This window comes from Schistocerca gregaria, chromosome 4 (genome assembly GCF_023897955.1).
Source record: "Schistocerca gregaria isolate iqSchGreg1 chromosome 4, iqSchGreg1.2, whole genome shotgun sequence".
NCBI lineage: Eukaryota > Metazoa > Arthropoda > Insecta > Orthoptera > Acrididae > Schistocerca > Schistocerca gregaria.
The window spans coordinates 290,552,145-290,566,417 of NC_064923.1; the positions used below are offsets into that span (position 1 = coordinate 290,552,145).

Here is a 14,273-nt window from a genome sequence, read left to right on the forward strand (position 1 = left end):
AAATCGTCTTATTTTGGATGCTGTTTATTTTGTCTCTTTAATAATATTTGTGCATGCTGCAGTTAGGATAATGAATTCGCTCTCTTAAGCAGAAATATAGACGGCTATCGTGGCGAGTAAGAAAGCATTCCCCACAGTTGGAAAGCAGGCTGCTAGGTAGTTATGTGACGTTTAATTATAGTAATAATTCTAATAAAGCTTTTAATAAATCTACGATACTGCGTGTGGCGTTAAAATGACGTCAGGTGTACATCAAGTCCTGCGAGCAGCTACTTGCGTGACAGGGGGCCGCATCGAGGGCTAACGGAAGTCGACAGCAGTTCCTGCGTGTGACGTCAAAATAACATTGTGTTTGCAGGAAGTATTGGGAAATGAGTATTACCCGATTGATTCACAGTGTGTTTCCGAGATTTGTGTTGAGTTGTTATTTAAATTTTCTGAAGAATGCTTCGACGACCGATCCAGCTAACTTATTCAGGACTTACGAGTCGTGCTGTTATGTGTGCTCACCACCTATTCCAACAAGACTGAACTTTTGTTGGTCTCACACCGCTATTATAGCCGAGTGTGATTCCCAAAGCTTCCTAAGCCGGTCGTTCTGACCGAGCGCTTCTAGGCGCTTCAGTCCGGAACCGCGCTGCTACTACGGTCGCAGATTCGAATCCTGCCTCGGGCATGGATGTGACTGACGTCCTTAGGTTAGATAGGTTTAAGTAGTTTTAAGTCTAGGAGCCTGGTGACCTCAGATGTTAAGTCCCATAGTACTTAGAGCCATTTCAACCATTTTATTTGAAGCTCCCTTAGCCCTTTGACGCTCTTGTTTCTCAGAGGCGTCACTCACTGGTATTTGGTCAAACACATATCCTCTCAGCGTTTTCAAACTCTGGTGGATGTGTTGGCCGGCGAGATCAAAGGGCGTAGTGGGCGTCCTGAATCGAACTCATCTATAAATGGCGGAGCGAGACCAACGTTAGTTTACAGTCTGGTTGGACCCCGGGCAGTGTGTACTCATAACAGCACAACTTGCAGCATCTGAAGAAGACGGCCGTGGCAGTCGTAGAAATATTGGGCAGAAATGGAAACAACAATGCTGCCGAACATCCGGCATCACACTATTAATTGCACGAACCAGGATTTTCAGGAAGCATTCTCGGTAACCAAGTTTCCGCTTTCTCCTCATCGAGTGTACGTGGACACTCGCGTGGTCCAAGATAACAGATGTCATCCAAGGACTGCACCTATTCCACTTGGACTGGACCACTTAAACCACTGGCCTTAACCCTGGGGAATCCCTGTAATTCGGTAGTTCTGTGGTACTAACAGCAATGGATATGACATACATGAAGAAACTTGTTGACCCTCTTCCCCGCCGAGATGAGACTGTTATAAAGGCGAGAGCTTGTGCTGCACGGTATTAGCGTGATGTCTACTGCGGCTACATTTTTTTTTTCCGTTGTGCTTAGTTTCTGGAAAGCACGACGAATGAATAGATAAAAGTCTCGCACCGTGTGCAAACAATGGGGAAAATTATTTTGATTTTAACATTTAGTACTGTCAATACTGTAGCCAACACAGTAACGCAGAGCTGAACGATTTGCAATCTGTATTGATCACAGATGAAGTTTCGTTCAACTGCGATGGGGTTATAACTGCCGCTGCAGCCATATCTGAAGCGACAAAATTTCGTCTTCCAACCTCGTCTCAGATCACGAGCAGCAATTCTCTATCCTATTGGGCGCTACGGTTGTCCAAGAGCAACTAATGGGATGTTATTTGCGGTCGCCCTTTCGAATGGTGCACTATATCAGTAGATTCGAGATGCGGTGACCCTATTGATGCACCCTGTAACTCTTCTTGTCAGCCGGAGAATGTGCTTATGACATGACTGTGCACGGTACCACTTCAGTGTTATTGTCCATGAATGCCTGGCGGAGATGTGGCCACTGTTCATGATTGCTGGCAGCGGTGGTCACGGAATGTACGGTCGCAAGAAGACCGGTGAGCCGGACTGCCACGTGATACTACCGAGAAGGAGATCATCGTGTTCGACGTATGCTGGCGCACCGTACTGCATATGGAGCAGCAATATGAACAGCATGGCACTGCAATGGCACAACGAACTGTTACAAGTTGGTTATTTCAAGGACACTTCCGAGTCAGAAGCCCTGTAGAGTTCATTCCATTGGCCCAAAACCACCGCCATTTGTGGCTTCAGTGGCATCAAAAGGGAGGTCATTGTAGTGCAGGGCAGTGGTCTGTTGTGTTTTGTGATGACCGTATCAATGGACTGCAACATGAGGTCCTACCCAAAGGACAGTGCTATCGCAGAATCTCATTCCCAGTAATTATTTTTCTTACTCGATAAATGAAGTCGTTGGTTTATGAAACCCCAACAGAAAATGAAGATGACGGTAGGGCTGTGGCTGGCTTTTTCATTGTACATCAAATAAAAGGGTTATGAGCTCGAATTTTCACTCTCAGACAACATTTTATTAGCCGTTCTATGCCTACTTGCCACGTCAAATCCTATTAAAACTTCGAGCTCTTGACGAAACCCTCCGTGGTCAGGAACAAACTGATTGTCGTGGCTGAACTTTGGTGACCATTTATAGTCCATACAGGGCTTGTGACATATTGATGTATGTCGTCATTGCCTCTTTCTTCTGCATATTGCGGATATGTTTGCCCTGAACTAAGAGTTTTGAAAGAATAGCTATGGGATTCGAGGCATAAAGTAACCACTCTCCAAGAAACTAAAACCCGAAAATGTTGAACAATCACGTGACGATCTACATATTTTGCGCATTCATTTCTTCGCGCTATATTTAAAAAATAGTTAGGTATCCTGAGAAGCAGAACCAAAACGCTATTTTCCTACCAGGAGCGCCTGCGGTGGTATACTCAACGACGAACCTGGGTGGACGAATGGCACCTGCTTGAGAGCAGTCTCTGTCTCAGGATTAATAACATTCGCTGTGACTGAGGAAGCAACTGCAACGGTGAATCTACCCGTACCGTAACTGACAGCTGTGCAGAGTACCAAAGGCACATTAAAAATCTAGAAGATGACAAATCAGCAGCAGAGCACAATATCACAAATAAACACATACATTGACGGAAGAAAATCGCAACACCAAGAAGGAATTTTGCATCATAAATAAAAGTTGGTCGGCGTGTTTCTACATCTGAAAGATATCTGTTCAAATTTCGCGCTAGTCGCATAAGAGTGGCGCTAGTGGCGCCACTATGACGATGCAAATCATGTTTACTTTAAATACACGTTGTACACTACTGGCCATTAAAATTGCTACACCACGAAGGTGACGTGCTACAGAAGCGAAACTTAACCGACAGGAATAAGATGTTGTGATATGCAAATGATTAATTTTTCAGAGCATTCACTCAAGGTTGGCGCCGGTGGCGACACCTACAACGTGCTGACATGAGGAAAGTTTCCAACCGATTTCTCATACACAAACAGCAGCTGACCGGCGTTGCCTGGTGAAACGTTGTTGTGATGCCTCGTGTAAGGAGGAGAAATGCATACCATCATGTTTCCGACTTTGATAAAGGTCGGATTGTAGCCTATCGCGACATTGCTGCTCGCTTTGGTCGAGATCCAATGACTGTTAGCAGAATATGGAATAGGTGGGTTCAGGAGGGTAATACGGAACGCCGTGCTGGATCCCAACGGCCTCGTATCACTAGCAGTGGGGATGACAGGCATCTTATCCGCATGGCTGGAACGGATCGTACAGCCACGTCTCGATCCACGAGTCAACAGATGGGGACGTTTCCAAGACAACAACCATCTGCACGAACAGTTCGACGACGTTTGCAGCAGCATGGACAATCAGCTCGGAGACCATGGCTGCGGTTACCCTTGATGCTGCATCACAAAATATGTGTGAAATCTTCTGAGACTTAACTGCTAAGGTCATCAGTCTCTAAGCTTACACACTACGTAACCTAAATTATCCTAAGGATGAATACACACACCCATGCCCGAGGGAGGACTCGAACCTCCGCCGGGAACAACCGCACAGTTCACGACTGCAGCGCCTAAGACCGCTCGGCTAAACCCCGGCGGCGCTGCATCACAGACAGGAGCGCCTGCGGTGGTGTACTCAACGACGAACCTGGGTGGACGAATGGCAAAACGTCATTTTATAGGATGAATCCAGGTTCTCTTTACAGCATCATGATGGTCGCATTCGTGTTTGGCGACATCGCGGTGAACGCACATTGGAAGCGTGTATTTGTCATCGCCATACTGGCGTATCACCTGGCGTGATGGCATGGGGAGCAACTGGTTACACGTCTCGGTCCCCTCTTGTTCGCATTGATGGTATGTGTTACGACCCGTGGTTCTGCCCTTCATTCGATCCCTGCGAAACAATCGCATGTTGCTGGTCCTGTACGGGCCTTTCTGGATTCAGAAAAATTTCGACTGCTGCCCTGGCCAGCACATTCTCCAGATCTCTCACCAACTGAAAATGTCTGGTGGGGCAAGTGGCTCGTCACAATACGCCAGTCACTACTCTTGATGAACTGTGGAATCGTGTTGAAGCTGAATGGGCAGCTGTGCCTTACACGCCATCCAAGCTCTGTTTGACTCAATGCCCAGGCGTATCAAGGCCTTTGTTATGGCCAGAGGTGGTTGTTCTGGGTACTGATTTCTCAGGATCTATGCACGCAAATTGCGTGAAAATGTAATCACATGTCAGTTCTAGTAAAATGTATTTGTCCAATGAATACCCGTTTATCATCTGCATTTCTCCTTGGTGTAGCTTTTTTAATGGCCGTTAGTGTAATAACGGCCGTGACAGTTTGTTACTCTTGAGACTGGACGTGATAAGTTGATGTTATCCAAGAATGCCTTTACGGCGACAAAGACATCATTATCAGCTCCTCACTGAATTTGAACAAGGTTTTGGCGTAGGGCTACGAGAAGCTGGAAGTTCCTTCTGTACTCTTGTAGAAGAACTTGGCGGGAATGTGGCCACTGTACATTATTTCTGGCAGCGGTGGTCACAAGAACGTACGGTCGCCAGAAATCCGGTCTCCGGACTGCCACGTGGCACCATCCAGAGGGAAGACCATCATGTTCGGCGTATGGCTCTGGCGCATCGTACTGCATATCCAGCAGAAGTTTGATCAGCAGTTGCTACCATACTGACACAAAGAACTGTTACAAATCGGTTATTTTAAGGACAGCTCCGAGTCACACGCCCTGTAGCGTGCATTCCACTGGCCCCAAACCACCGCCCTATGTGGCTTCATGGGTGTGAAGCTAGAGCTTATTGGAGTGTAGGGCAGAGGTCTGTTGTGTTTTTCGATGAAAGCTGGTTCTGCCTCGGTACCAGTGATGGCCGCGTGTTGGTTAGAAGAAGGCCAGTTGAGGGCCTGCAACCAACCTGTCTGCGTGCCGGACACACTGGACGTACACCTGGGTGCGATTTCGTAAGATAGCAGGAGCACTATAGTGGTTATCCCACGCACTCTTACTGCAAATTTGTGCATCAGTCTGACATGTTGTGCTGCCTTGCCAGGGGGTGTTTTCCAAAAGGATATAGCTCACTCACAAAGTGCTGTTTTAATTCCAATAGAGCACACAACTCCATCGTCATTCACAAACAGCATTAATCGACACTATATTGACTGATGAAGTGCTACAGGTAAGTAAGTCCATCCCACAAACTGACATCCGACACCTGTACATCACAATGCATGCACGTTTGAATGTTTGCATTCAACATTCTGGCGGTTACACCGGCTATTAATGTACCAGCATCTCACATTTGCAATGACTTTTCTCGCGCTTGCATTAACTTGTGCTCTTGCAATGTTAATCACTTAAATTTCTTACCCACACAAATATACACAAGAAATTTCATTACTCTTCCTTAACTTATTCTGGTACGGTGATTTTTCTTCCGCCAGGGTATTATGTTTGACGAAACTAAAATCTTTTCCCATGCTTCGACGTACTTGGATCCTATTACTGAAGGAGCAGTAGAAGTTAGAATTTGCGGGAACAATTTCAACAGGGACAGAGCTTATAACGTTAGTAGCGCTTGGAAGCGGCTCTTGACGCTGAGCAGACACAGAGAAACACGCTGAACTGTTTATGTTCCTATGAGAGCGCTGTTATCACTGGTCGACACTGGACCAATCAAAGGCATGATGACTTAATGATGACATATACCGACCAATCACGAGATGTCTTCTTCTTCCGCTAGTGTCCTTATTCCCACATCGTTGCCAGGATCCGCACGGTTAAGTTCGGATTTGGCATGGTTAATTTTAAGGGGTGGCCGGATGCCCTCCCTGCCCCCACTTCATGCCCCTGGGATGGAATTGGTGTACCCCAGCTGCCAGCATCATGTAACCATGAAAGAGTGCGAAAGTGTTTCAAATGTCTGCGAACCGTGCAACTGCGGTGGGACGTGGAGACCAGCCTAGTATTCACCTACTAGGATGTGGAAAACCGCCTAAAAACCATATCCAGGCCGGCCAGCTCACAGGCCCTCGTCGTTAATCCGTAGGGCGGATTCTATCCGGGCCGGCGCACCTACGGGGGTCCAGAAAGCAGCATATTAATGCTCTCGGCTAACCTGGTGCGTTACCAATCACAAGACGTCTATATACTATGAATGGTCATCACAACAGGAACATGACAGCATACTGTCCCCGACAAAGGCAGTGTGGATTTCGTCGAAAGCTCGAGATTTTATCCAGTTTGGACGCGACAAGTAAACTGAGAATGTTTTATACGCAGAACAGGGGCAATGCAGCAAAACTTTTTGCGATTTTGTAATGTGTATCTTGGGACTTGCAGTCTCTGATCTGAGCTTAAGTGGTCGGTATCAGCTGTAAGTGTGTATGTCAACATAGTTCCAAATATTCATTTCTAACCATTCGTGCCTTATCTCAGTTTAGGACATTCTAGAATCAGTATTATTTTGTCCCAAAAATTTGAGTCACCCTTTATGGAGGAGACCATTGTGTCTAGGCTGTTAGGTGTTGCACCTGACAACTATGGCGTCTGAACTAACTGAAATATTGGTATTAAGAATCGAATGAACGCTGCTTAGCAAACAATAATTTAGCAGGATCACATTTTATGAAACACTGTGATATTCCCGACGTAAATAATGCCTTAGATCAGTAATCGGAAATTTTCTTATCCAGGCACCCTAATTAGATTTGCCGGTGTTTTGCTAAATCGTTCGGATAGTCCCGTAGCAATATGAACTACTTCCAAGATTTGTCGCCCTGCCTATAATGAGTTTGTAGTTTGACGAGACGCAGAACTCAAGCCTTCCAACCCTCCTCACGGAGGAGCGAACTCAGTTTGTTGAAAGATTTTTTATCACGGATTACTGACACTGAAATTATCACATCACGAATTTCATACTGAGTCATTATTTGAAATATACTTTGTTATATACTGAGAGTCTAAATTTCAATAGTTGGCAATCAAGAGAACAACATCAATTTGAGTTTCAGTCATTCTCTTCCAAATAAACATTTTGTTTTTAATATGGTCCAAAGAAATGATACTATACACGCATCATTAAACCCTGATTCTTTACAGAAACAACTCGCATATACGGGGTGATTTTTTCCACCGTGCACAAACTCTAGAGATTGCTAGATGAGAGGATATGGAACAAAATAGGTCTAATGAACTGCGTCCGGATATGCATGGTTTCCATGCTTGAGACCATTTATTCAATCATACTTTGTTACAGAGACCGCTGTCTAGTACGCACTGTACCATGTTTCATCCTAGAGGACGGTACTCTTCCTCATACGTCATGCCCTAGCGTCCTCCCCTGCCATAGTAATTGGTAATGTTGTAAGTAGGCTGTTTACGTTTTTTTTATTGGTAACGCCACGTAGCGCTCTGTATGAAAATCACTTACTGTGCTGTGTGTAGACTGTGGCTGGTTTGCATTGTTGTTTGCTATTGTAGTGTTGGGCAGTTGGCTGTTAAAAGCGCGTAGCGTTGCGCACTTGGAGGTGAGCCGCCAGCAGTGGTGGATGTGGGGAGAGAGATGGCGGAATTTTGAGAGCGGGCGCTCTGCACGTGTGTCCATCAGAAAGAGTAAATTTGTAATATTGGATATCATGGACTGATATATATATATATATATATATATATATATATATATATATATATATATATATATAACGTCGAATAGCGCTAGCTGCGCAGCATTTGTGCACCGCCGCCGTCAGTGTCAGCCAGTTTGCCGTGGCGTACGGAGCTCCATCTCAGTCTTTAACACTGGTAGCATGCCGCGACAGCGTGGACGTGAACCGTATGTGCAGTTGACGGACTTTGAGCGAGGGCGTATAGTGGGCATGCGGGAGGCCGGGTGGACGTACCGCCGAATTGCTCAACACGTGGGGCGTGAGGTCTCCACAGTACATCGATGTTGTCGCCAGTGGTCGGCGGAAGGTGCACGTGCCCGTCGACCTGGGACCGGACCGCAGCGACGCACGGATGCACTCCAAGACCGTAGGATCCTACGCAGTGCCGTAGGGGACCGCACCGCCACTTCCCAGCAAATTAGGGACATTGTTGCTCCTGGGATATCGGCGAGGACCATTCGCAACTGTCTCCATGAAGCTGGGTTACGGTCCCGCACACCGTTAGGCCGTCTTCCGCTCACGCCCCAACATCGTGCAGCCCGCCTCCAGTGGTGTCGCGACAGGCGTGAATGGAGGGACGAATGGAGACGTGTCGTCTTCAGCGATGAGAGTCGCTTCTGCCTTGGTGCCAATGATGGTCGTATGCGTGTTTGGCGCCGTGCAGGTGAACGCCACAATCAGGACTGCATACGACCGAGGCACACAGGGCCAACACCCGGCATCATGGTGTGGGGAGCGATCTCCTACACTGGCCACACCTCTGGTGATCGTCGAGGGGACAATGAATAGTGCACGGTACATCCAAACCGTCATCGAACCCATCGTTCTACCATTCCTAGACCGGCAAGGGAACTTGCTGTTCCAACAGGACAATGCACGTCCGCATGTATTCCGTGCCACCCAACGTGCTCTAGCAGGTGTAAGTCAACTACCCTGGCCAGCAACATCTCCGGATCTGTGCCCCATTGAGCATGTTTGGGACTGGATGAAGTGTCGTCTCACGCGGTCTGCACGTCCAGCACGAACGCTGGTCCAACTGAGGCGCCAGGTGGAAATGGCATGGCAAGCCGTTCCACAGGACTACATCCAGCATCTCTACGATCGTCCCCATGGGAGAATAGCAGCCTGCATTTCTGCGAAAGGTGGATATACACTGTACTAGTGCCGACATTGTGCATGCTCTGTTGCGTGTGTCTATGTGCCTGTGATTCTGTCAGTGTGATCATGTGATGTATCTGACCCCAGGAATGTGTCAATCAAGTTTCCCCTTCCTGGGACAATGAATTCACGGTGTTCTTATTTCAATTTCCAGGAGTGTACATTGTTTGTTCTCTATCAAAATCTTTCATCAGTAGTTAGTGCCTTCAGTAGTTTGAATCTTTTATTTAGCTGGCAGTAATGACGCTCGCTGTATTGCAGTAGTTCGAGTAACGAAGTTTTTTGTGAGGTAAGTGATTTGCGAAAGGTTTAGATTAATGTTAATCAGGGTCATTATTTTGTAGGGATTATTGAAAGTCAGACTGCATTGCGCTAAAAATATTGTGTGTCAGTTTAGTGTCGATCAGAATAGGTAAAGAGCGAAATGTCTGAGTACGTTCAGTTTTGCTCAGCTGTTTGAAAATCAAATAATGTAAGAGGTTTATCAGCACAGTAATTCAATAATTTTTCTAAGGAGACGTTTCAATGTGTCCGATTCACTTCTCTTGCTAACTCACCTTATAGTGGATGTGATACAGCGTTGAACACAATGGTTCCGTATTTGAATCGAGAGCTTGTCGATATGGTGTTTACTTACGGAAAGGCATATGGAAACGGGCGGCTAGCAGCGAGGTTGTATCACGAGACCTACCCCCCCAACAACCACAGCATTCAATGTCTGAAACAGTGTTTCGCCGTTTGTCTGAAACAGGTTCGTTTCAGGAAGCAGGGAATCATGAAGTAATTACCCGAAATTTTCGGACACCAGACTTAGAGGAAATAGTGATGAACACTGTTGAAGGCGACCGCCGTTTCAGTGCCAGTCAGTTGGCCACCAGTACAGGGTAAGCCAGGCGACCATGTGGAGCATTTTCCGTGACAAAACTTTCAAGCCTTACCACTTACAGCGTGTGCAGGGCTTACTAGCAGCAGACTTTGCACATCGGGAGCAGTTTTTTCACTGGTTTCTTCACCAGGCAACCACGATTCCGGGATTGGTGTCATCCATCCTATTCATAGGTGAGGCCACGTGTACACGGAGTGGTATCATCAAGTTTCCTAACTGTTATCTGGGGGATAGTAAGCAGAACCCCATGGTATGGTGACAGCGAATCATCAGCATCGTTGCAGCCAGAATGCGTAAGCCGGGATGATTGGCGACCTTACTTTGGGACCAGTTTTCCTCCCACGTCGCCTATCAGGACGGAACTATCGGTGTTTCTTGCGGATGACTTTGCCTCCCCTGCCGGAGAAAGTGCCATTGATGACTGAGAGGGTTATGCGGCTGCTACATGATGGTGCTCCAGCCCACTTCGCCGTTAACGTCCGGACGCTTCTCATTCGTGTTTCCCCTGATCGATCGATCGGACGACGTATCTAGTTGCTTGGCCTACTCGTTCACCGGATCTCAACCCGTGCGAATTCTGGTTATGAGGCCATCTCAAAAGTATCGAGTACGCAGAGCCCATTCCAGATGTGGAGACAAGGGAGCAGCGTATTCATGCTGCCTTTGGCACTGTTGGGTTTGAACCTGGCCGATGTGAACGTGTGAGACAGAATATGCTACGGCGCGTACACACATGCGTTGAGGCACATGGAAACCATCTTTAACACATACTGTAGCTGTGGTAGCATGGTACAGCGCGTATTAGACCGTAGTCTCTGTAATAATGTATAATTGAATAAATGGGATCTAGCATGGAAACCATGCATTTCCGGACATAAGTTGATTAGACATTTTTGTTCCATATCATCTCATCGATGAATTCCTAGAGTTTGTACAAGGTGGAAAAAATCACTCTGTATAAAGCGGCTTCCAACGTGTGATTGCAATGAGTCAATGCGTTACATATTCGCCTTTAAACACGTAAGTAAAGGTTTGAGTCTGTGTTTAAAGTTGGTTGGAAATCGTTAAATGCCCTCATTATGAAACATGAGATGAATTTATTTACGTTTGCATCTACATAATACTCCACAAGCCACGTAATGTCATGTGGCGGCGGCTGTTTCTGGTACCACAAACTGATCCCCCCTACCCTGTTCCATTCGCGAACTGTACTCGCTCGAATTTTCTCTTCGTGGTCATTACGCGAGATGTGTGTAGGAAGGCGTAATATGTTGTCCGACTCTTTCTAAAAAGTACTCTCTCGAAATTTCAGTAGTAAACCTCTCCGTGATGCACAACGCCTCTCTTGTAACGAGCGCAGATGGAGTTTAATGAGCATCTCGGTAAACGCTCAGGCGCCCACTAAACGATCCCGTGACGAAACGGGCCGCTCTTCATTGGACATTCTCTGTCTCTTCTATCAGTCCTACCTGGTAATGATCCCATATTGATGAACAGTATAAACTGGATAATTTGCGTTCCATTTTAAGCGAAAGCTAGTTTTTCACGGAAGTCAATTTTTATGACACCATACCTTCTGAACTATGTGTCATACAGTGACATAATTTTGAAGGTACATCCAGTGATGTATGTAGATACTGTCTGTAAAGCGTGTTGCGAAAAGAGTTAATAGTAAAGAAGTAATAAATTAAAACGTCATGCGTGATGCTGAATCTTAACTGAGTGCCATTTAAACAAAAGCTAATTTTTCACGCATCTAAATGTTTACGACGTCATATCTCCTGAACTATGCCTCATAAAATGATATAATTTAGCAGGAACATTCAGTGGTATACGTGAATACTGTCTGTAAACTGTGTTGTGTAGAGTCTGGACTAAGGAAGTAATAAATTAAAACGTAATGCGTGATGCTGGAGTTTTACTGCGAAGATCAGAGCGAAGCTTACAGCAAAAATGTAGTAAGGGATAAACTTTTCTCCGTTCTTCATTTTGTGAACAATGTCAGCGAGAAATAATGTGTAAAGTTGGTTGGAAGTTGTTAAGTGTTCTCATTCTCAAACACTGGATGAATGGAGTCCGAGTATTTGTGCGCAGCCAGTTACACTGCCTCAAGACGGACACAGTTTCTAACTGTAACACTTGTGTATTGTGTTAAACTTTTAACACGAGATTATAGCTCTTAATGAGTAGATGATGATAGCGTTTTAAGTTTTTAAATTCGGTCAATAAATACGCTAAATATTGAGAATCAAGTTTTTGTTGCCCTTGGAAGCCGTTAGATCGGCAGCTTGCTACTTGTCTAGTTTTGCCGAAAAACGGTTTAGAAATAAAGATTACAGATGAATTCCTTATGCGAGATTCTGGTACTTTACACGTAGCGTAATGTAACTCGATCCATCGCTCGGGATTCTGCCTGTTTCTTCTCTTTCTCTGCTCCCAGCATCCCCCCTCAAAGTGTTAACTGTAAGCCAAATTCTACTTATAGTGCATTTCCTGCTGTTATGTAATAGCTGTGTCTTTCTCGTTTCAGGTTGGACTTCTTCGCATACGAGAATGGACGCAAAAGCGGTGTTACAATGGGTGAGTACAAGCACCGCGTACTTTTTAGTGCTTCGGCACACGTAATCACTGCAATTACTTTTGACGTAGCGCTTCCTTAAATAAAGTTAAAGGTTATTATTTAGGACTATTCTGTGCTCTGTATTTCCTACAAATGATGCAGTCCATTCCATTGAAGAACCATTAGTTGTTGCTGTAGATTATCATGAGAATCATGTAAACGTTTATAATAAACTGAGGACATTACCAGTGGGAAACAGCATTTCGTAATTAAACCAATAAATGTTTAGTTATCGAAGGTGTTCGCGTTAAACACGTAATATTATAAAATGTGACATTTGAGACGTAATCGATTTATTTATTGGTGATTTGCTTCTATGAGTATGGTAACTTGAAATGTTTTCTGTGCATGCTTGCGGCAGTTGGTACGCGTGCGCTTTCGAGTAACTGCTTTGCTCACGTAAACACGAGTTAGTAACAGTGTGGGACTCCACAGCAGAAAATGTTCTGTGTGCTTTCTCTAGAGGAGCTAGGGTCTCTTGCAGCTGGTGCAACGTCGTTTTCGGTGGGAGTATGGAGTGCAACCACATAGCGATGTTCCGTCCTACTTAATAACCAAGAAATGAGAAAAGCAGTTTCGGGAAACTGGGAGTTTGCTTTCGACGTCGGGCCAGCACGTCAAACACGCAGTTCTAGAGGCTACGGATGAATTAATTTGCACGTCCTTCCAACAGAACACAAGTCATTGAGTTAGACAGTGAAGTAGGCAGTTACAGTTACCTCGTTGGACAGTACACGATTTCGTCCATAAAAGATTTAGTCTATGGGTGTACAAACTGCAGTTATGACACAAAATAAAATGCAGTTAGGACACAAAATAAAGTCTGAGGACAGACTGCGACGGAAGACATTACGGAGAGAATTCTTTCAAACATGGATGAAAAGGAGGCGTTCCTCAATTTCGTTTCTCGGACGAGGCTACATTGCACACTCCCGGCACAATAAGCAAGCACAATTTCCGCATGTTTGTAACTGACACTCCTCCTCCCCCCCCCCCCCCCTTCCCCATCCCACATCTCTGCCCCTCATAGACACAGTGAGAACCTGACTGTCGGAAACTGAATATGAACTGTGAAAAAGCCATTTTGCGAACATTGTCTGGAATTTCTTGGACCATCGGTTCTCAGATCGCTGAAATGGGGGAGATAGTTGAGTGATTGCTTGACGCCTGGAAGCCTAGACACTATGCTACTTGATTTTTTTCTATGGTGGTTTATCAAGAATCAACTGTACCAGACACTGTTCATATTCTACCAGATCTGCGCCATCGCACTGGTGCAGCTGTAGCAAATGTTACGCCAGCAATGCTGAAAAACACTTGAAGGGAAGTGGAATGCAGATTAGATGCTTGTCGCGACACTAATGGTGCGCATACCGAGGTGTATTAGGTGTGAAAAAAAAAAAGATTGAGTTATTATATTTGTGGAAACATACCATCAATAAGTAC

The 14,273-nt window shown here is 45.5% G+C and overlaps 1 protein-coding gene across 1 annotated transcript in view; it reads left to right on the top strand.

The window, feature by feature from the left end:
• Positions 1-14,273, top strand: part of LOC126267691 (A disintegrin and metalloproteinase with thrombospondin motifs adt-2-like) — a 215,507-nt gene that overhangs the window by 73,174 nt on the left and 128,060 nt on the right. Inside the window, exon 8 of the mRNA XM_049972994.1 lies at positions 12,738-12,787. Coding sequence (XP_049828951.1) covers positions 12,738-12,787 — 50 coding nt within the window. The remainder of the gene's footprint in view (positions 1-12,737; positions 12,788-14,273) is intronic.